General features: G+C 35.2%; 1 protein-coding gene across 1 annotated transcript in view; it reads right to left on the reverse strand.

Moving 5' to 3' along the window:
- Positions 1-731: 731 nt before the first annotated feature.
- Positions 732-21,392, reverse strand: part of LOC100544803 (M-protein, striated muscle) — a 38,310-nt gene continuing 17,649 nt past the window's right edge. The window contains exons 11-22 of the mRNA XM_031552246.1: positions 19,813-19,857; positions 19,263-19,399; positions 14,682-14,826; positions 14,510-14,569; positions 13,001-13,068; positions 7,506-7,619; positions 6,044-6,131; positions 4,790-4,828; positions 4,016-4,121; positions 1,298-1,461; positions 962-998; positions 732-843 (exon numbers count right to left, since the gene is read on the reverse strand). Coding sequence (XP_031408106.1) covers positions 747-843; positions 962-998; positions 1,298-1,461; positions 4,016-4,121; positions 4,790-4,828; positions 6,044-6,131; positions 7,506-7,619; positions 13,001-13,068; positions 14,510-14,569; positions 14,682-14,826; positions 19,263-19,399; positions 19,813-19,857 — 1,100 coding nt within the window. The 3' untranslated portion in view covers positions 732-746. The remainder of the gene's footprint in view (positions 844-961; positions 999-1,297; positions 1,462-4,015; positions 4,122-4,789; positions 4,829-6,043; positions 6,132-7,505; positions 7,620-13,000; positions 13,069-14,509; positions 14,570-14,681; positions 14,827-19,262; positions 19,400-19,812; positions 19,858-21,392) is intronic.

The following is a 21,392-nucleotide window of genomic DNA, read 5'->3' on the forward strand; positions in this document are numbered from 1 at the left end:
AGGTTTAGTGCTCAATGTTACTCATTTCTTAATTATTTTATTAACATTGTATCACACTAGTCATAATTTCTATTTGGGCTTATCTTAGAATAAACACACTGGAATTTTTGGTCAATTAAATATGAAATAATACAATTTTTACAATATTTTGTGTTATTTCTTATTAGCATATTTTATGGTTCCTTCATGTTTTTAGCAGAGTTTGTGCTATGGAGTTCTAAGCTGATAGACACAACAGCCTTGAAGCTGCTACCCAGCTTGACAGCTTGAGTTTTGGGCAAAGAGCAAAGCAAAGTACTTTCAGCATTGCAGTGATATCTAAGATCAGAGGAAAATCTGTTCTGCCACCCTTTTTGTGGGCAGAAGCATCTTTCAAGGTACAACGCATCTTGTACCAGAATTCCTGCAGTAACAAGCTTTCCTACTGTCTCTCTTTCAACATGTTGTGTATTCAACAGTTATTAGCAGGTTATTTTCTACTTAATATGTAGATTCCAATATTCAGTATCATTCTTAGCTTTCTGTCAACGCCTCCTTGTGTGACACTCAGTCACTAACACCTAACAAAAACTCTGCAGATCCTGGAAGACATAGTGGATCACTGCAAAATGTGTAAAATGTGCATTCGGAGGGTTTCCGTTTAAATTAAAGAGAAACAAACTCTCAAATAAACTCAAATTACTACTGCATGCTGCAGTAATAGGTGATTTCTGCCATTACAGATCTTGGACAAGTATGGCAACGTATCATGATGGATGTCTTAAAGAAAACACTAAACTAGTATGTAGAACATGTAAAATAAAATATAAAATGAACTTACTCTTCTCAGCGAAAGCAGCTGCCCTAAAATTGTTGAGGAGAGGAAAAAATATATAATGTTATTAATAAATTATTAATGAAATAATTTTCCTGTGATAAGATTATTGTTACAGCATTAAAATGAAAAAGATGTAGTACTTACTTGAGTCGCTGGAATTCTGTAAGGGCATCGTCAAAAGCTGTAAGAAAACAGTTGAGAGAGTTGTTATTTATGAGTATCATTTGCATTTTGGACTCCGTATAAGTATTTAAATACGTATCCTTACTAAAGCTTTTTTAAAAACAGCATTAAACAGTAGCAGAAGGGAAAACCAAACCCTGAATTCAGCGTCACTAGTGGTAAAAACAGTTATGCAACTAAATTGCATATAGTTTTGACAACAGGTTGTCTATTTTTACTGCATTCCTCTTCTTATTCCTGATTAATTCTGTTTAATCTGTGAAAAGTCAGCATATAAGTCTGATCTTAAAAATATACCTTGCCCAGACAGATCAAGTGTGCGTTTGAAGGATCCCTTGTCTGCAAAGATTTCAAAGGTGTAGTTCCCCTTATCCTTTTCAGTGGGTTCAGTTATCTGCAGCCAGGCAACATCCTCTCCACCTCCAATCTTCATCTTTTCACCAGAAGAAATCTTAGATTCCCTTGAAAAATGAATAGAAATGTGTTCAAACATGCTTTTCACATATATTCTCCATAGGAGACCATCTATAGAAAGTTAAAGACAACTGTTTCCAAATTAGAAATAAATTGCAACTAGTGAATGCAATTCTTTTCTTTCTAATGTGAGTATGAAATACTTTGGAATCATTAGCTTGAGCTTTCCTTCTGATGATTTACACCTTCATTCTCTCCTCATTTTTTTTCTCCCCACAGACAAAGACATGTTTGTGTCGACTTGCCTGTATACATCTGAATGTGAATATGCTGTATGACTTCAGAGTTCTAAACTCTTCATGCACAGTGAATAACAGAGTAACTGTTGAATACATTAAAATAGTCCACTGAAGGAAAAAAAAAAATCTTTTTTTTTTCACAAGAAGAAAATGTTTACCTTTCATTAACTTCCAAAAAATATTAATAAAATAATGAAAGACTTACATAGAATGTATAATTCTCACATCAAGACAAAAAACACCTTTGCTTGCTCATTTGTTTTTAAGATCAAGACAAGAAGCAAATTTTCTAATTGCTGATAATTAGTAAATAGGTACTTTAAAAAAAAAAAAACAACAAAGTGCAGCATTCTATTGACTAAACATCACTTCCCAAGTGTAAGAAATGCTCTCTTAATTTAGATCAGTGGTTCTTCTGCTCCATAATCTGTCCTGAAGTGTGGAAATAGAAGAAGCTGTGTAGGAAGAGTATGGAAACCAAGCTATTTTCAATGACTTATGAAGTTTTCTTTCTCTCATTAACTAGAGAAAAGATTTTTTTACTTCCCTTCTCCTAAAGCATACTTAACTGGATTTTTTTTAGCAGATAAAGTCAACATTAGCTTCTCTTTGATCAGTTAATTTATTTGCACAGACATGGTTGATTTGGCTTCATAGCCAGCTTGATGAGGAAAAGGAATTTTTATTATTTCTCTGTCTGTAAGAGGACTACATTGAGTTCAATATATTAAAATACATACCTGGATAGAAATAACTATTTATTACAAAATACTGTATTCCCTACTGTGCCATGAGTGGATAATGCATTCTGGCTTCAGATATTATATTATTTCCTGCTATTCATTATAATAGATAATTCAAAACTAGCTGGAAATTTGTTTACTATGTTTCATGATATGCCGGCAGCTGTCTAAAAAACAGGCAATGTTCAGTCCTTCTTCTTGTCCAGGAATAATGTAATAGAACTCCATCTGAAAAAGGAACAAGTCTGGGGAGTGTAGAGGATGCTGGTTATTTACGGTTGGTTGGGTTTAGCATTTGTTTTAGCTCTTCATAATAACTCCAGCTCCTAATCATAATATTTATGAAATGATTGAAATGTTATTTGTTCAAAATATGTTTAATAACACAACATGGAACATCAGTATGTGGGGGATATCAGCTATCAAATATAAATTTGCATGCTGATATTTCCATATTCTCTGGTTTTATGTTTCTTTGAAGCATACGGTGGAATGGAATAAGCCACCTTTAAAACTCAAGATTGAGTAAAAGGTAAAAGCAAAAAAAAAAAAAAAAGTTCCTTCTCCTTTTCATCACACAAACATCAAATTTACTGAAAGAAGGAGAACTTACTGAATAGAAAGCTTGAGTTATGAGTACAACTGAGCACCCTCATAGAAGTTTGCACTCTGTGAACCTAATGATCACTGACATTTTTCTCACATTCCTAACTGAATACGACAGTGTGCAGCCACACCATTCTCTTCCTGTCCAGGTCAGAACACTTCACTGTGTATCATCTTTGGAGATCATCAAGGAATGTGAAAATTGAAAATACCTGAAGAGGTTTAAATCCTTCAAAATCCTCCATGCAGTTTCCAAAATAATAGAGGCCTAACATTCCAAAGTACTTGGATACACATCTAACTCTAAATACACAGATAAAGAAAAAATACCATCAAGGTCTAAAATTAAAGTAACATGAAAAAAAGTATCTGAAATTTTACAGCTGAATTCTAGTTATGCTCTCAGCTCTGACAGCTATTCTTAAAACATTTTGTACTTCTTTCCCTTCCTCTTCTGTCATTTTGAAGAAGAGGAATAGAATTAAAATATTTGATGTGAAAAAGTTTGAATGTTATGGTTTATTGCTTTCTTAGTACAAGTTTTTATTAAAGGGTGAGAGCATGCAATTCATCTACTTCTGGAGGAGGATTGCATCTATTCATAGAAAAGAGCAACCTTGAACAGAAAACTTTGCTCCAATTCTTAACTGTTTTTGAACCAACTAGATAATACAGTGGAAGACAAAAAATCTGGCACTGAGTAAGAGATTGAAATACTGCATGTACTTTTTTGTACTGTTACTTCTAGGTACTGGACAAGTCTGTTAATATTTCTTTTATGTATAAACCACCTATGCGAACCGAGAACATAAAACACTGTTAAGAGAAATTCACTCATGTGCTTCACTTACTACAGGAATGCCACCAAATACAAAATAACAACTGTTCAAGACTATATTTTTCTCAAATAAATTTCAGTGTAGGAATGAACTTGAAAATATATTCTCATCTACCTGTGAGACCAGATGACTTTCATTTCTTCATTGTAGTACTTCAAGAAACATTGGAGCCTTATTCCTTCTTCTGTACAGAGTATCTTCAGTGGAGAAGCAGTCTTACCTATGGTGAAACGGAATATATGCAAATCAAGACATATAATGAAATGAACAGGAAACTGTCAAGTGGAGAACCAAAAAATGTTCAAGATCTGAACCATTTTTCTCAAGTACCATAAAGAGACAATGATTCATGCTTCTCAAAGGAGATCTGCTGATTTTTATCAGATGAAAGTTTAGTGGGAGTTTATGGTTTTTATGATCATATATAAACATTATGACTAGTAAGATCCTTTGTGAAATAATCAGCTAGTCATATAATTGCCATAAAATAATGGCGCTATGATTTTAATAGCATGCAAAATTTATTTGAGTGCAATTCCTGTTGTTTCACTGGAATGGCTCTGAATTTCTTATTGGCATTAGGATCAGAATCTAGTTCTATCTGTATCATAAGACTCAATTACTAATGGGAAGCATAAAGCAAATAATTGCTATAACATTGTCACAGTATCTAAACCAAAAAAGCCAGGTGGAATAATACTTTGTTCCCTCCTAATAGTGTCAATTAGCAAGGTCAAATGCCTGTTCAAAAACTTAATAAAACGCCCATAAAAATGTAAGCATCATGACTGTCATAGATTTCCCAGTTACAATAAAAATTGTTGTCTTAGGCTCAGATGGCTTTAGTATAAAAAAACTACACGAAAATCCAAGAGAGCATTTACTTACCACTGACTCTGCTCAGTGCCAAAATTATATCATCATATACTGTGGAGGAAAAAAAAAGAAAGAAAGAAAGAAAGAAAGAAAGAAAGAAAGAAAGAAAGAAAGAAAGAAAGAAGGAAAGAAAGAAAGAAAGAAGGAAAGAAAGAAAGAAAGAAAGAAAGAAAGAAAGAAAGAAAGAAAGAAACAAAGTAAGAAAGAAAGAAAGAAAGAAAATGTACCATCAAAATTTAATCAAAATATAGCTTTGTTATGCTTAGTTTAATTAAAGTGATATGGGAAATCTTCATATCCTCCAGCAAAGAAAACCATTACAATTGTAACAGGTGTACAAGACAAATTGGAGACTACCTGCGTACAATATATGAATTCTGTGCTGTGTCAATGAATGTACCCACTGCATGCAGTGTCTGCCATGTGCTGTCAGATCTTTGGCATTGTATATCCTTCATGCCAGAAACAATAAAAGGTCATTAATTTGACAGTTCACATTCAGAGGAGAGTGCAAGGGAAATAAAAAATTAATCAAATTCTTGGAGAAAACAATACCCATCTGCTCCCAGTAGCAGAGCACTTGTCAAATATAAACTTCTTGAGAGCAAATAGAATAAATCAGGTATCATACCAAACTTTTAAAAAATCACAGTACTCATGGGATGCTGGAAGGGGAGAACATTATACAAAATAATAGAAGATTGGAGCACTTTCTTGTAAGATGGAGAACCACAGTATCTTCTGTTCATTCCAGTGGTCAGCATAAACTTTACTTGAAAATCCTATTCTACTGAACAGCAATTCATTTAAGAGCGTGAATATGTTTTTTTCTACAACTCGGTCTGTTTTTTCACAGTTTCTGAATTACAGCTTTACAATTTTACAGTCAGAATAACGGTCAGTCCCCACTGAGACTCCCACCTCAATATATTTGAAAGACTTGATGCTAGGTCTTCTGTAGACATGAAAACTTACTGAACTTGAAGAGCTGTTTATAAAAGATCCCATATGAAAGGTGGTGCCTGCTTGATTAAAATTTACTTCACTTCTTGCCTGTGAGGGTGCTAGAAAGTAATCATTATAAGGCAAAGTGTCACCCCTTCTAAACTTGCCATCTGCAGTTGAGGCTTCAATGCCACAAGGAAGGCACTGGAATACGAAGAACCCCAAATATGCTTGTTATCTTGCAATTCGCAAAGGTAGCTTTTGAACATCTCTTAAGAGAATGTAGAGATCATTACTTTGATACAGTGAACCAAATATTACCTTTTCCTGATAATTCAAGAGTAGAGACATCATGACCTCTATCATCTGACAGTGTTGCCTTATAAACTCCTTCATCCTTGCGAGACAACTACAAGAAAAGCACAAGATGTTTACTGACCAACTTGATATGAATAGATTTGCTTAACCTCTGCACGCTTCTCTAAATCAAACAGCAGACATTCTACTGCAATTACCTTACTGTTGAATAATCTTGCCAGAGATAAGATGGGAAACTATAAATGGCTTGTACGTGTTTTTTTTTAAGCAGCTATATCTAGTTCCTAAGCCTGAAATGTAATTCAAGTTCCATTCAAATGCCTTAAGAATTGTGGGTGTTCTTTCCCTCTTCCTCTTGTTCCATAGAAACAAACAGGATTGATCCTTATCAGCAGAAACTAGAAGTAGCTTAGTAAGATGCAAAAGGTAACTGCAACTCACATAAATTTTAGAAATACCATTTTTATTCACTTGAAACTATTGTCTTTTTGGAGTCATTATGTGCAGAGTAGGACAATGCATCTATTCCCTTTAACTTCTCAAGAATCAACTAAGTGGATTTCTTCAAGCAGCAGCTATAGTCAAATTACATGCATACTACAATAGTGCATTCTTTAACATTAGAAAAATTATATTCTAAAAACTAACACGGTGATACTGCCTTAAAAACAGTAGTTTTTTGTTTTAGTGTTTTTTTTAATTTATTTGAAAACTTAAAGGAAAACATAAAGGAATATTCAGGTTGGAGGCTGATTAATTGAATCTTAGATTTATACAAGCCCACAAGCTAGTAATAATAGGAAAAGTGTCGTGTAGTTAAATGACAAGTAAAGACAGCAATTCAAGACAAGCTTGACCACCCTCTCTCCAAAAAGTCTACACAGGAAAAATAAAGCCACTGGAAAGCCAGTATCCTATTGCAAGTGAAATGAAGGGAATAAATTATAAAAACATGAAGACAATTAAAAAAAGCAGTAAATAAAAAAATTAAACTGAATGCACATTATGCTGAAAACACAAAGACTTGATCCAGGGGATACTTCAGCAGCTGAGAAAGAAAGCAACTACTCAAGATAAGGTTTTAGTCCGAAGTTATTTTTCTTGCAAGAAGACAAATCTTAAAAAGCCATATACCTCAGGAAATAAAACAAAATGAAAACAACTGTAAAATACAAAGTGCTTGAACAAACTGAAAAATTAAGGAATAAGGAAAAAAAGAAAAAGAAAAAGAAAGAGTTCACCACAGGATTTTGAAGTAACTTAAGCAAGACATTTCTGAATTTATAACAAAAATGTATACTCTTTTACCAGCAGTAACAACTCACTAGCTAATTGAAGGGTAGAGAATATGCCTTTTCTTAAAATTTTTCATAGAAATCATGATAGCTGGTTGAGTGATCTGCCTGGCAAATCTATAGCACGTCAAGTAGAAGCTGTCATTTCTAATCAGTAGGTGATACTGTACCTTGGGAATAGTGAGGTGACATTCTCCTCTCTGCAGATCAGGCACCTCATCAACGTCAATCCCAGAACCATTCCTATACCACTTGAAAACAGTCTCCTTCTTTGTGTTTGCAACCTGCACAACAGAAAAAGGCACATAGTCATGGCTATATCCTGATAAAAAATACGGTACTATACATGGTCACAAAAATACTTGCTGCATAAGAAGCCAATTTTTTACAACACATGTCAAATCAAGTTAATTAAAAAAGAAAAATCCAAACCAAGTCCTGTTCAGCAGAATGTTATTCCTACAGCATTTATTTGCAGCACAGAACTGGTCGGAAGTAGGCAGCTTAGAGCTTCAGAGTACTGTCAAATCTTTAAAGACAATTCTGTCAGTCTCTTCCCTTAAGGAAGAGACTTGTTATCTGGTTGCAATTTGTCTAGAGCTGTCTGTAAAAAATATACTGAAATTAGAGTTGCTGAAATTTCCTCTGTCCTCTGTGTTTGCCACGTCTCCAGAGACCTGTAACACAGAATCTAGACCCTATCTGGGAGAACATTCAGTCAATTTGTACAATTATCCTGGCTACGTAAGCAATGCCTTTCAGGGCAGCACCACAGAGAGCCATTGAAATTACTATTCCATAAGCATTTTAGACTTCAAAATTGTAAGCTGCACTAGAAATCCTTCTTTCCACCACGGGAATACAAAGAGTTGAGGAATCCTACAACTTAGGACTGTCTCTTGATACAAAAGAACTTAACAAAGTGGTGTAAATGCAGAAAACATTCTTGAAGGCCAAAATTTTGCTGTAATAGTAGCAGCTGATCTGAGCAATACATAAATAGAGTACAGGTATACCTCATGTACTGTTATAATTTGGAAATATAAATTGTGCATTATAAACGCTTAAAATGTTCCTGGATGAATGGCATAGATGTATGAATTCAAAGAAGTCAAAAGCTCAGCTGTGACTAGAAACCTTGGCAATATCTTTTACTTTTCTCATTTTCAGAAGTACTAGAGTTTATTTGATGTTTCTATCCTCATTTCATTCCAAAAACCACATAAATGCAATGGTATTTGTGTGCCTAGCCTGAATCCCCAGTCACAGAATCATAGAATCATAGAATCATAGAATCAGCAAGGTTGGAAAAAACCTACAAGATCATCTTCCAGACTGGAAGTATTTCTCAATGTCCAACCTGAATATCCCCTGGCACAACTTGAGGCCATTCCCTTTAGTCCTATTGCTAGTTACATGGCAGAAGAGACCAACCCCTACCTCACAAAGACCTCCCTTCAGGTAGTTGTAGAGGACAATAACGTCTCCCTGAGCTTCCTCTTCTCCAGACTCAACAATCCCAGCTCCCTCAGACACTCCTCATAAGATTGTGCTCCAGACCCCTCACCAGATCATTGCCCTTCTCTGAAAATGCTCCAGGGCCTCAATGCCTTTCTTGTAGAGAGGAGACTGAAATTGAACGCCATACTCAAGGTGCAGTCTCACTAGTGCTGAGTACAGAGGGAAAATCAGCTCCCTGCTCCTGCTGGCAACACTATTTCTGTATAAGACAGGATGCCATTGGCCTTCTTGGCCACCTGAGCACAGTCCTGGCTCGTGTTAAGCCAAGCATTGGCCAACACTCCCAGGTCTTTTTCTCTGCACATCTTTCCAGTCATTCTACCCCACACCTGTAACACTGCCTGAAGTTGTGGCCAAAGTGCAGGATCCAGCCCTGGACTTATTGAACTTCATCCCATTGGTCTCAGTCCAGCTATCCAGCCTGTCCAGATCCCTCTGCAGGGCCTGCCTATCTTCAGGCAGATAACTTCCTCCCAACTTGGTGTCATCTGCAAATCTAGTGTGGGTGCACACAATCTCCTCATCCAGGTCATTGGTAAGGTTATTAAACAGGACATGCCCCAGTACCAACCCCAACCGCCTGTAACTGGTCACCAGCTGGATGTACCTCCATTTACCACCACTCTCTGGGCGAGACCAACCAGCAGTTTCTTTATCCAGCAAAGAGTGTACCTGTCCAAGTCAGAGGCTTCCAACTTCCCCAGGAGAATACTGTGGGTCACAGTGTTGAAGGCTTTGCTGAAGTCTCGGTAGACTATGTCAACAGCTTTTCCCTCATCCACCAGCTGGGTTATTCGATCATTGAAGGAGATCAGGTTGTTCAAGCAGGACCTGCCTTTCATGAACCCATGCTGGCTGGACCTGATTCCTTGGTTGTCCTGTACACACTGTGTGATCTCCCTCAAGATGATCTGCTCCATAACTTTTCCCGGCACAGCGGTAAGGCTGACAGGCCTGTAGCTTCCCGAATCCTCTTTATGACCCCTTCTTGTAGATGGGAATCACACTGGCAAGCCTCCAGTCCTCTGAGACCTCTCTGGTTGACCAGGAGCTCTGACAGATGACAGAAAGTGGCTTGACTATCACCTCCACCAGCCCCCTCATCACTCTCAGGTAGATTCCATCTGGCCCCATGGACTTGCGGAAGTCCAGGTGGTGTAACAAGTCTCTAACAGTTTCCACCTGAATCATGAGGTGGTTTATTCTGCTCCCCATCCAAGACTTCCAGGTCATGGGGTAGGGTCCCCAAGTTAACAAGGCTTTGGTAGAAGGACATAGCTGGCAAAATATTTCTTAGTCCCCAGGCAGTCACCTAAGAAAATCTTGAAAAATAGCTAAACAAATGGATACTGGGCAGCCTAGAAGTTAATTCTTTTCTATATATTTATATATATCAAGAGGCTTGCTTAAAGGAAAATATATACACCAATTTTTAAACCTTTTACATTAGAGGAATCTTACTCTTGATGAAGAGCTCTACAAAAGCTCTCCGTAGAGAAGACCAGATATAGACCAGATACGAGGAATTTTTTTTTTTTGCTCTCTCCTAGAAGCTCTTTTTTTTGCTCCCTACTAGTTTCTGGTAGGTCTTTAAAATTTGCTCACTATAATCACATATACTGCTGTCTAATAATCAGTGTGGTTGCTATATGCCTCTGACAGTATATGGGTTCACAATCTGGCCCAAAGCAGTCTTGCCTGAAAAAATGAGAAGCATTTTACATTTACCAGTTACTATAAGGTGGCTGTTCCTCTAGCCATATGACATGAGTGCCAATTTTATTTGAACGAAGCCTGAAGAAAGAAACCTTTAACACTTTTTAACAGTTTTTCATCAAAGACTGTCAACACTCAGTCTGACAATAAATACACTGAGATTCAGACACAAGCAGTTTGCAGAGCCAAAGTTATTTGATGTTGACATTGACTAAGAAAAGTTACCTTTTTTACTGTTTAGTCAGACACCAAAAATCTTGATTTTAATAGATACAGTATAAAAAATAATCAAAGACATGCAAGAGTAGGTAGCTTCCAAACATTCTAAAATTTAGAATTTCTTGAAGAACAATGGCAGTAGATGCTGGCATGTATAGAAAAATAAGCGTGCAATAAAGAGAAAACACCATCAAATTGTCATTCAGATGGATAAACATATTCCTCTGTTGTTTAGAGTCTACAATATCAATAATAAGATAATTAGAATTAAATTTTAAGTAAAAATTCAATCAGGTCCAATCTCACAGAAAGGAAGTGGTACCGGAGGTAATGTATACTTCTTTAGATGTGTTATATAACACAATCCATATTTGTTTATTATTACTGTTATGAACCTGGATCATACTATCAGTTCTCTGCCCTATCCAAGCATCCAGTTCCCAAAGACCCCATTTCATGCCACGGACTTTGATAACATCCTGGCCAAAAGCCCTCTCTTGCAGATCACAGCACTTCCTTTGCATTATCCCAGGCTCTTTCAAGAGATGAAAACACCCATGCAAACTATTTTTTCACACAGGCACAAGGCAGAATCTAGAAGAGACCTGTGCTGAGTGCTAAGCAGCCTGTGCATGCTCAGTCTTCTCTACAGGGAGCCAGCTGAGCAGTGTGATATAAGCCACCCTGAAGAATATGGTCGGGAGAGGCAGAGATTGCTCCTTGGGCATTTTATTACTGCAGATATAGATTGAGACAGCAGCACTTCTTCTAATTTAAATGTCTGGTACCTCGTGTGAGACAAATACAGACTTAATTGTTCAACTTCCTCCTATGTATAAAAATTAGAGTCACAATCAACAATGGCCTGAACCTAATGTTCAGTCACACACTAACAGTAATAAATATTATAACGTCAATAGCATAGTTAAAATGATGAGTTTGCAGACAACCCACACCCTAGATTGCAGTTAAGTAAAATTTTCTGACACTATGAACAAAAGACACACCAATGAAAAGCATATCAGCCTTTCACGGTGGTATAAACAGGCTCTACAGCCAAAAAATGAAGGATAATTTCAGATTAATTTGTAGAGTGTTAATAATAGTATAATTGGTTCAGCAATACAATTCCACATGTGAACAAAAGGATAAGCAGAGTTCATGCCTGAGGCAAATGCATGTGTTGAGATTATAAAGGGCTGCAGCTATGCATTTTAGTACCAGCAAAGGTACTGCATCAGCTAATGAGCCATGGTGGTAAAATCGGGGCTCACCAAGTGGCAGCTTCACCACCCAAGTCAGTTCTGCTGGGAATAAGTTGAGGTTAAAGGCCTACTAATTAGTGAGCAGAGAGAAGAAATAAAAAGATGCATGTGAATTACTCATAATGAGTGATTCAAGTTGGCCTAATTAAAAGTCAAAAATGTATTCAAAAGAAATGGAGAAAATGAATACAATGGAATATGTGCTACAGGAAAAGACAATGAAGAACAGTTTGATGCTTACTGAATTCAATTAACTTAGTTTGAGGCCTTAATTGAGGCCTCTAATTAGTCTTTCTAGAGAACAACAAAAGTATAAACACATCAGTTTAGAATGGCATATAAGACCTTAACAGCAGACGTTATTCTGAATTCTGTGCACATCAGCTTTCGAAAGAATCAGATGTCATTAGCCAAATATAATAAAAATCCTGTTTTATAATACTGATTCTAAAACTTTTGTTACATGTTTGGCTACATTTGATTAAATTATATATATCAATATCAGTGGAAGAACATGAAAATCAGAAAAGAGTGAGGAAAGAGTTTGAACTGAGACTACTTTTGTGGAAAGAGGAAGAACCTGTTAGGGCTGGTTATTGCACTTAAATAATTTTATGGCTCACAGTTATTATAAAAGATTAGATTATCCATTCACAAATACATGCTGGGTGGAGAATGGCTTGAGAGCAGCCCTGAGGAGGAAGATCTGGGGGTGTCAGTTGATGAAAGACTCAACATGAGCCAGCAGTGTGAACTTGCAGCCCAGAAGGCCAACTGGAAGAGAGTAGATTTTGACTTGTTTTACTGCTGAAAATGTCAGAAAGTGTAGTTTAAAGCATGTCTAAGAAGATTTAATTTCAAAAATATCAAAATCTTTCATTGCATTTTTCTCCTCAACTATTAAACAACACATTCTAAAAATTATTTCAAGTGTATTTCCTCACCTTACAAGCAAGCAGAACTTCACATTCTTCTGTAACTTCCCAATATAGAAACTCTGAGAAGTGGGGACCTAAGAAACAAATCATATGTTGTAGAAGGAAGGAAAGGATATCTGACAGTTCTAGTAAAAGAACCAAAAATAATAATAATTACATTCTAGCATCCCTATATCAGAATGATCAGAGGACACTCCTGAATGCACAAAGGGAAAAATCCTGCAGTAAGTATTCACAGTATTAGCCCAAGTGTCTAATGTACCAATAGAATCCTGAGGTGTATATCTGTTTGTAGGGTAGCATAACGTAAAAAGATGAGTGACACAAACAAGCTTGCTAAATACGTTCATGCCCAATTTCCAAGTAAGCATGGGAAAGAAACAAAATAGTTGCAATTAAGATGCTTTATTGAATGCGGGTGGAACTTGATAATGGACAAATGCAAGTCTGACACTCTGACACTCAACCAATTGAATATTTGAAACCAAAATACCATGCCAGACAATTTTTGTCCAAATTATTTGATATTTAAAAACATTCCTGTTCCCCACTGGGGTTCCAAATCCAAATATATATGCACCTAAGGAAACGTATTGATATGTTTAGTCCTTTTGAAATTGTTGCGGTTACTCATATCAGTAAATTTATGAATATGTTTTCCTTTCTATAGGATTAGAGCCTGTAATTGCTATACTCACATCTAAAATATGGCAAATTTCTAGATTTTTGCTTAGATCATTGAGAACTGAAACTCTTGTGAGTTTATGCAGTAAACAGAATAAATCTTTTTTTTTAGATAGAATATAACAATTACAGTACTTACTCAGAGAACTTTACCTAAGCTATTTAGAATAAATTATTTGTAATTATTGTCATTACATTCATTCTAAAAGTCATTTTCTTGCCAAGCAAAAATTACAAACTAGAGCTCAAACTCAATTCTTTTGGCATTTCACAGTGATTGAATTCTGAATTAGCTATCTAGAAGTAATTCTTACTTATAGCTCAAAAAAATTTAAATAAAACGTACTTAACAAACTGTAACCATCTAACAGCTATATAACAAACACACATATATTTGGTTCCTGAAATTTGCCTGGATAGAATCCACAGGATTAGACTTTTAATCTCCCTTGTCTGACTCTGTGCTGGCAGCTCTTCTGTCAGTTATAACGAAGGGACAACTTGTGTGCTTAAAACAAAACATGCTGAAGGGTTTTGCTGTTTCAGAGCCTACAATAAACACTCTTCTTATGAATATTCAGCAAATATAACCTCACATACAGATTTCCATTTTCTCTCTACTTAATGAAAATAATGTCACAATTTGCAAGTTTTAAATGACAATGTTGGAAAATAAGATCCATATCAAGCAAGAGTTCAATATCCTCTCCAACTGTGCAGTATACTCATCTTCTAATGAAGTTGTATGAAAGTTAGAAGCACCTATTATTCACCAGGAATAATCATCATTAGCTGCAAAATGGGCCTAAAGTCACCAGTCTACTCTCTTACCTTGCTTCCTGAGGAATTCCTTTCGCTGGAGCTCAGACTCAGCCAATACCGTCTTAAATGCTGAATTTTAGAAGAGGTGAATGAATAATCAGTTAGTCATAAAAGTACTCAAGCAACAATTGAAGTTTATTTCTTCACGTGAGTCAAAGTTTTAATTTTTCACAGAACTTACCATCTCCAATGAGAACTAATGAAGACTGATTTTTGGCCTTTCCATCTTGAATCTGTACTGTGTAGGTACCTTCATTGTCAATTGTAAATTTGTCCATCACCATTTCTATAATGCCATTTGAATGGTCACAACTTATCTTGTGCCTCTGAAATAAACAAGTAATAACTTTACTGTATTGTTAAGTACTTATGATTCACTACCAAAGAAGATGTGTTTTGTAACTTCACTTTCACACTTAACTATTTTCATTTCCTTTTAATTGTGTACTGTGAGAGCAGGATCATGACTGAGTTCACTGTTGTTGAACAAGGTCCCAGTGGTGGTGGAAACGCTTTGTGCTGCTGCATTTGGAACCCTCAAATCATAATAATATAGATGTTTTACATTTAAAAATAATAGTTTATTGCACTATATATGTTTGGAGATATGCCTCCACAGCCAGCTGCATTACAGCTTCCAGTTCAACAAAGGGTTTTCCTAGTCTGAAGCAATATTCCTAGCAAATTCCACAGGTAGCTGGAATATTGTGTTTATAGGTACAGATGCAGAACTTCACGTACCCTGTAAATGAATCTTCTGAACAAATTCAAGCCATTATAGCTACTAAACACTTTCTGAGATATATGTGGCAACTTGATACTGCATCTTTTCTTACTTAAAAATATATATTTAGGGAGAGTATAATAATTTGCTCATCTTATGCAATGAATTCTTTCCAGAGAAGCCCAAAGACTAAGACCATGACTGAGAACTTGTAACTTGTGTCTTCCTTGTTCAGATCCAACTGAACGGTCAGGAACTAAAAAGATCAGCAAAGTTCAGCAAAGGAAAAATAGATTTCTGTCAAAACATCTAGCTACCCACTACAGTCATTGGAGAATATTGAAAATACCAAATAATAACTTGAATTTCAAATGATTAAAATGATTTCACTGTTAATATCCTTTTAATGGATGCTTTCTATTAAACATTCTAGAATGATAACTTCTTAGCAGGAATCTTCAAGAAAACAGAAAATTACAAGCAAATATTCAACAGTAATTGAAAAACATTTATTGAATTTACAGGTACTATTTTAGATATAAATATGATTTCCTAAGTAATATCCTCTTTCACCCAGTGAGTAATAAATACGAGGACGGTGCATGCTACTACAGTGATACTGTTTGAATCTCAACTACAAAATTCCAAAGGGAAAACAACAATAATTCACATAATTTATTTGGGGAATATTTTGGGGTGACAAATGTGGTCAAGGATACTACACACTAACTTTTCAATTCGTGAGGGGACAGAAGAGCATCACAGACTAGGAGGAGTTCTGTGCAGTAAATTACTATACGCTCTGTAGCTGCTATAAGGGACAAGAGGCCTTATGAATAGAATATTTTTATTAATCTTCTTCTTGGAATCCAAAACCAGAAATAGTTAAAGCCAGAAGCAGACAAAGTCTAAGAAATGGGAAGGAAGAAGGAAAAAAACAAAATCTAATAGAAATACCACTTGTTAACTATCTAGGACCAATTCCTTAAGTGGAAGAAACTTTAAATACTGGTCTAGAATAAGAAACAATGACTCCACATATATGTCTTCACCTTTAAGGGGTGCCATCTGGCCACTCCTGAACAGATGTAGGACTTAATGCAAAGTTGCAATGTATGCCCACTCTCTTATTGCTTGTTTGGTACACCAAATTACCAGCTGGGGACAACCTGTCAAAGCAGTCATCTGAAGATCAGCTGTAAGGGTGAGAGAATCCGCTACATTTGCAGCTACCTGAGATATCTATATAACTTCCACATAATAAGATGGCTACCATTTATTACTGGTACTTTCAAACATATTAGTAGTACAAAAAAAAAAATTAATATCAATTTCAACTATATCAATATATCAATTTCAACTTGTAAAATGCTGTCAAGTTTGTAACTTAAAAAAAAAAGAAAATCTAATAAATAGTATATAAATAGTATATTATAAATGGTAAGGTATTACAGAACAACTGAAAAAGGGTGAGTCAAAAGTACATAGAAGACTGAAATGAAAACAAGACAAACTCTGTAAATTCCATAAAGGAAATAAAATAGAAAGCCATTTTTCAATATAATAGAAAATATATGGACACTAAAAACATGACATAAATCCATTCATGTCTTTTCACTCCCTTTATTCTTAAAACTGAAAAATCAGGAAAAGAACACATTATGTGATCATGAAATAAGAAAATAATCTTAAAAGAGATTAAGTAAGTAGGACTAGATGACCTTGGTCCAGGTTTGTACTGAACAGTGATGATGCCAGCCCTCTTCTAAAAAAATTTCAATAAGGAATACTGAGATTTGAGAATGAAAGGAACTGAGCACAGTTCATAAGGTAATTATGGGCTCCTGGAAATCTGAAAAGCATTAGGAAGAGATGGTAATCAATTAGAAAAGAAGGGAATGTATAAACGTCAGAGATTTATTTCTCTTATCTAGGACTCTGTGCAAAGCGAATCGTTCCAAAACAATTATGATGTAGTATAACCAAAAATTAGAGCTAGGACTGTTTGCATGATAAAATATTTAACAGGATGCTGCCAGGAAACATTCTTTTAAAATGTATTATCATTGATGGAAATACAATTAGACTAATCTAGTTTAAATCTTTGTTAGGTAACTGAAGAATGAAGAAAAAAAATATCAGAATTAAACAAAGCAGTAGCCAACAGATCAATTTGGATAACTAATGATCAAATAAATGCCTTAGAGGGAAGAGACTGAGGTATGCCTTTTGCCTAAAATAACAAGGGCAAAGGCTTTTATAATTGGCCATGCATTTTCAAATATATATTAAAAGATATCATATGGAAAGATAAGACTTAATAAGGAAAGTAAGTAGAAAAATTACTTATTTAAGTACTGATATATAAGACTGGACGAGATCAACCAGTAGAGAGAGCTGAAAAAAGAGAGCTAATAACAGCTACAACCTATCAAGAAATGCAAATTCAAACTCTCTCTTCTACTCTCTTGCCCGCAGAAGTCAAGGACAACACTCACATTCATTTAATGAGTTTCCTGGGAGAATGTTAAATGAAGGCTTTCCAGAAACAGAACAAAAAAAAAAACAGGTGAATATTTTAATCTGATCCTTTATCACATCCTCTGAAAATATGGAATTTCTCACTTTGGGTAAAGAAAAAGATTTTAAACGATTTAAATGACAGTCGATTAATTGAGGCCTAGTTTGTTCCATTTTCATATTACTTCAAAATTTTACAGAAACTGTTCTCTGGGTAGGACCTAAGGAAAAAAATTATCATTTTATTCAGTGTCAAGAATCAGACTACAATTCACCAGCACAACGGTCTATTGAACATGTTCAGTGACTTTAGCCCAGTCTCCAGGCAGGTTTTAAAGTGTAATTAGGCTTCTAACTATTGCCATTATGCAGCAAGATGAAGTTCAATGATTTTATGGGCACCATAAATACCGGGCTTTTATGTGACTTTCCACAAAAATATCATCAATCTCCAAAAGTAAATGTCACCTATGGGTTACTAATTAAAAAGGTGAAATAATGCAGCTCCACTTCAAGTCTTTCCTTCTGATGTCAACGCTTTCAAAACACATGTGATCTAAAAATAGTTTATTCTGTTTCACTGAGACTGCCAAGATATAATATTGCCATTTCAATGCATTCTCATCACTAAATTCAGGTTTTCAGAGCTAGAGTTTATTATTTCTTAAAGTAAGAAATACAGAGGAGCATTCTGCTTAGAAAGCAAGTCTATCATTAAAGGAAATGCTTCTTGTTTTTCTGTGGTATAAAAATGCTGATAAGTTCCTCTGGCCAAAAACAGTCTTTGCAACCTCAAGAATAAACTGAATTTTTCAAGTAGCTGCACTGTACATGTATTCCTCACAGGAAAAGATATTTCCAGCGCTGAACATCATGGCCAGTAAATGAACCACATTTACATGCCCACAAGGACACGACCTTGCTTTCTTCACAGCCCAATCTTTTTAGTGTCTCTTAGCATGAAAGGACTTCCTAGAGCTAACAAGCTTGTGGTCTGCTCTTTCATCTCCATGCAGCCAGTCAGTAACAATTCAATGTCTAGACCAAAATTAAAAATAATAATAGTAATTAAAGAAAATGAAAGCGATACCGTCTAAAGCTTTTATATCTATGACTACTCTTGCATGGTCAAACGCCTCTCACATTATATAATTGCCAGTGTTGGCTTCTGAGGTTCTCGGGGAGCAATATTTCTTGATGGTTTGCAGTCAAAAACTGTACTTTGAAGCAGCTTTGTATGTCTTGAGCAATTTTCCTAAAATATTTGTGCAGTACTTTTAATCGGATGTGTTTTGTTGAGGGCCTACATTCTCCTTCTATTTTCCTGTTGCTCATCTGGCTCTGAAAAATGAGCATGAACTTCTGAGGGTTACTTTTTTCTCTTTTTTTTCCAAATATTATATTATCACATTGATATTAATAAATTGGCTTTAAACTATTAATATAAATGCATTACTAATGTCTAAAGTTACATTAAGCAGATTCACAAATATATAATAGTATTCAATATGCACTTACATCTCCGTTTTCAACTTCTTTATCATTAATAACAAATCTATAGGTAGAATTTGGTGATAAGCTTTCAGCTTGAATCCAGAAACGGACTTCTCCTTTATCAAGAACCTCATAAGCTAATTCTGATTTGAGAGGTATTGCTGCAGGAAAAAAAAAAAGAAAAAAGAAAAGAAAGAAAGAAAAAATAAAAAAAGCAATCAAAAGTCAACAATGTGTGAATTCTTTTAAGAAAAGAGACTATTGTAGTAAAACATTAATATCTTCCTATTATCTATGGAACACTGAATATAGAATTAATTTTATGCAGTGAAAAGACATCTAATGCAGTCTTTGGCTCATTTTTAAATTACTTTCTCAAAAAAGAGAGAAAGCAGAGTTTACAATTTACAGTTTGTATAGTATTTAAGGAATAGGTTAGAAACAACTTATACAGTATTATCAAATTGATCAGTGAAGCTGATTGTATCAGGAAGATCCTTTTGAGAATTTCATTCACTAGTATTTAATTATATTTATTTTAGAAGCAAAAAATAGATTCAAGTCTTCAACTTACTTGGATTCTTTATTTCATTGCTTATTGCCATCAAACGTTCAAACTCTGAAATTCAGAAAAGCATATTTTAATTTATTCTGAAAAACATGGCCAGAATACAATTGTCAAAGAAGTTTTATATGAGCATCAGCAAATAATCTCCTGAAGTTTTATATGTGAAATACCCAATTTTCTTTAGAAAATTATGCCCTAAATATAAGGTTTAATAAATTTAAAATTCTAATGCATGGATTTATTGTGAGTTCATTTTTTATGAGTTCATTTTTCCTATTTCCAATGCCCCATCACTAGAGGTGTTTGAGGCCAGGTTGGAAGGGATCCTGAGCAGCGTGGTCAAGTGGGTGACAATCATGTCCACAGCAGAGATGTTGGAACTAAATGATCTGTAACGTCCCTTCCAATCCAAGTCATTCCGTGATTCTATGATTTCATGCATACCCTCTATTTTAAATTTCTATTTTATCTATTCCTATGGGATTTAAACTAAGGATGGGAGACAACAGCTCAAACAGTGCATAAGGCTTTTCTATCTACTGACATTCTTTCTGACAAAGTACCTGAAAATCTTGGTTACTATGGCAGGAAACGAGTGCAGCTTAGTCTGAAAAAGGTGAAGAAAATTCTGTCTAATGCACTACATTCTCATAAAGGCTGTGTGTCTAGAAATCATATTATTAGGTTTTCAGACTAAACCTATTTTTCATATTCATTATGAATAAAAATTTGGAATATGAACACCATTGCCAATTCCAGTATTATTGAAGTGGGCAGTGAAATAATGGTTTTTGGTGCTGATATAAAAAAGGCCAGACACTTGTGCAGGGATACAGTACAAATGCAGGTATAATTTTGAGTGAAGACAAAAGCTAAACGTGTGTTGGGAATCACTTTGTCTTGTATAGAAAAACCTTAGAAGATAGGTCTTAGGGTAACAAGACCTATAAAACATTTTCAGAGATATGCTTTAAAACTAAACCAAAGGGAAATTACCATTGTCAAATGCAGGCCTGCCTTTTCCAACAGTATTCAACAGAAATTTCAAAATATTGAAAATTTATCTTCCCTAGAAGAAGAGGATATTGATAATGACTAAGAATCTACATACTTGGCCCGTGTCCTGGATTTTAATTTTTTTTTGGTAAAAGCAACTTCTTGACACCTACTTTGAATGGAAGATGAATGGAAGGACTGATCCTGATTGCACTGTGACGGAAATCCTGCCTACAACTGGACTCTCACTCAGTCTTATTGGTTCCCCTTAAATGTCCTAAAAAGAAGGTAGCTGAAGGGAAAATCATGTTGAATTTAGGAACTCAACAATTGCAGACCGTGGACTGGAAAAGCTCCAAAAATATTTTTGTGAAAGGATAGCCAAATTCTCTGTCTGCCTTTCACCTCCATAATCCTACATGGTATACCAAAGTCAGACTGAAGCAAATTCACTGCAATTCCAATGAAATAAAACAGCTACAACAAAGTAGAACGGAATTAATATAACTTTATGCCAAAGGACAGTTGAACCCAATAAATTTACATTTTGTTGAAGGAACATTCTTTTTCTCAGATTCTTCTCTCTAATT

This window comes from Meleagris gallopavo, chromosome 2 (genome assembly GCF_000146605.3).
Source record: "Meleagris gallopavo isolate NT-WF06-2002-E0010 breed Aviagen turkey brand Nicholas breeding stock chromosome 2, Turkey_5.1, whole genome shotgun sequence".
Lineage (NCBI taxonomy): Eukaryota > Metazoa > Chordata > Aves > Galliformes > Phasianidae > Meleagris > Meleagris gallopavo.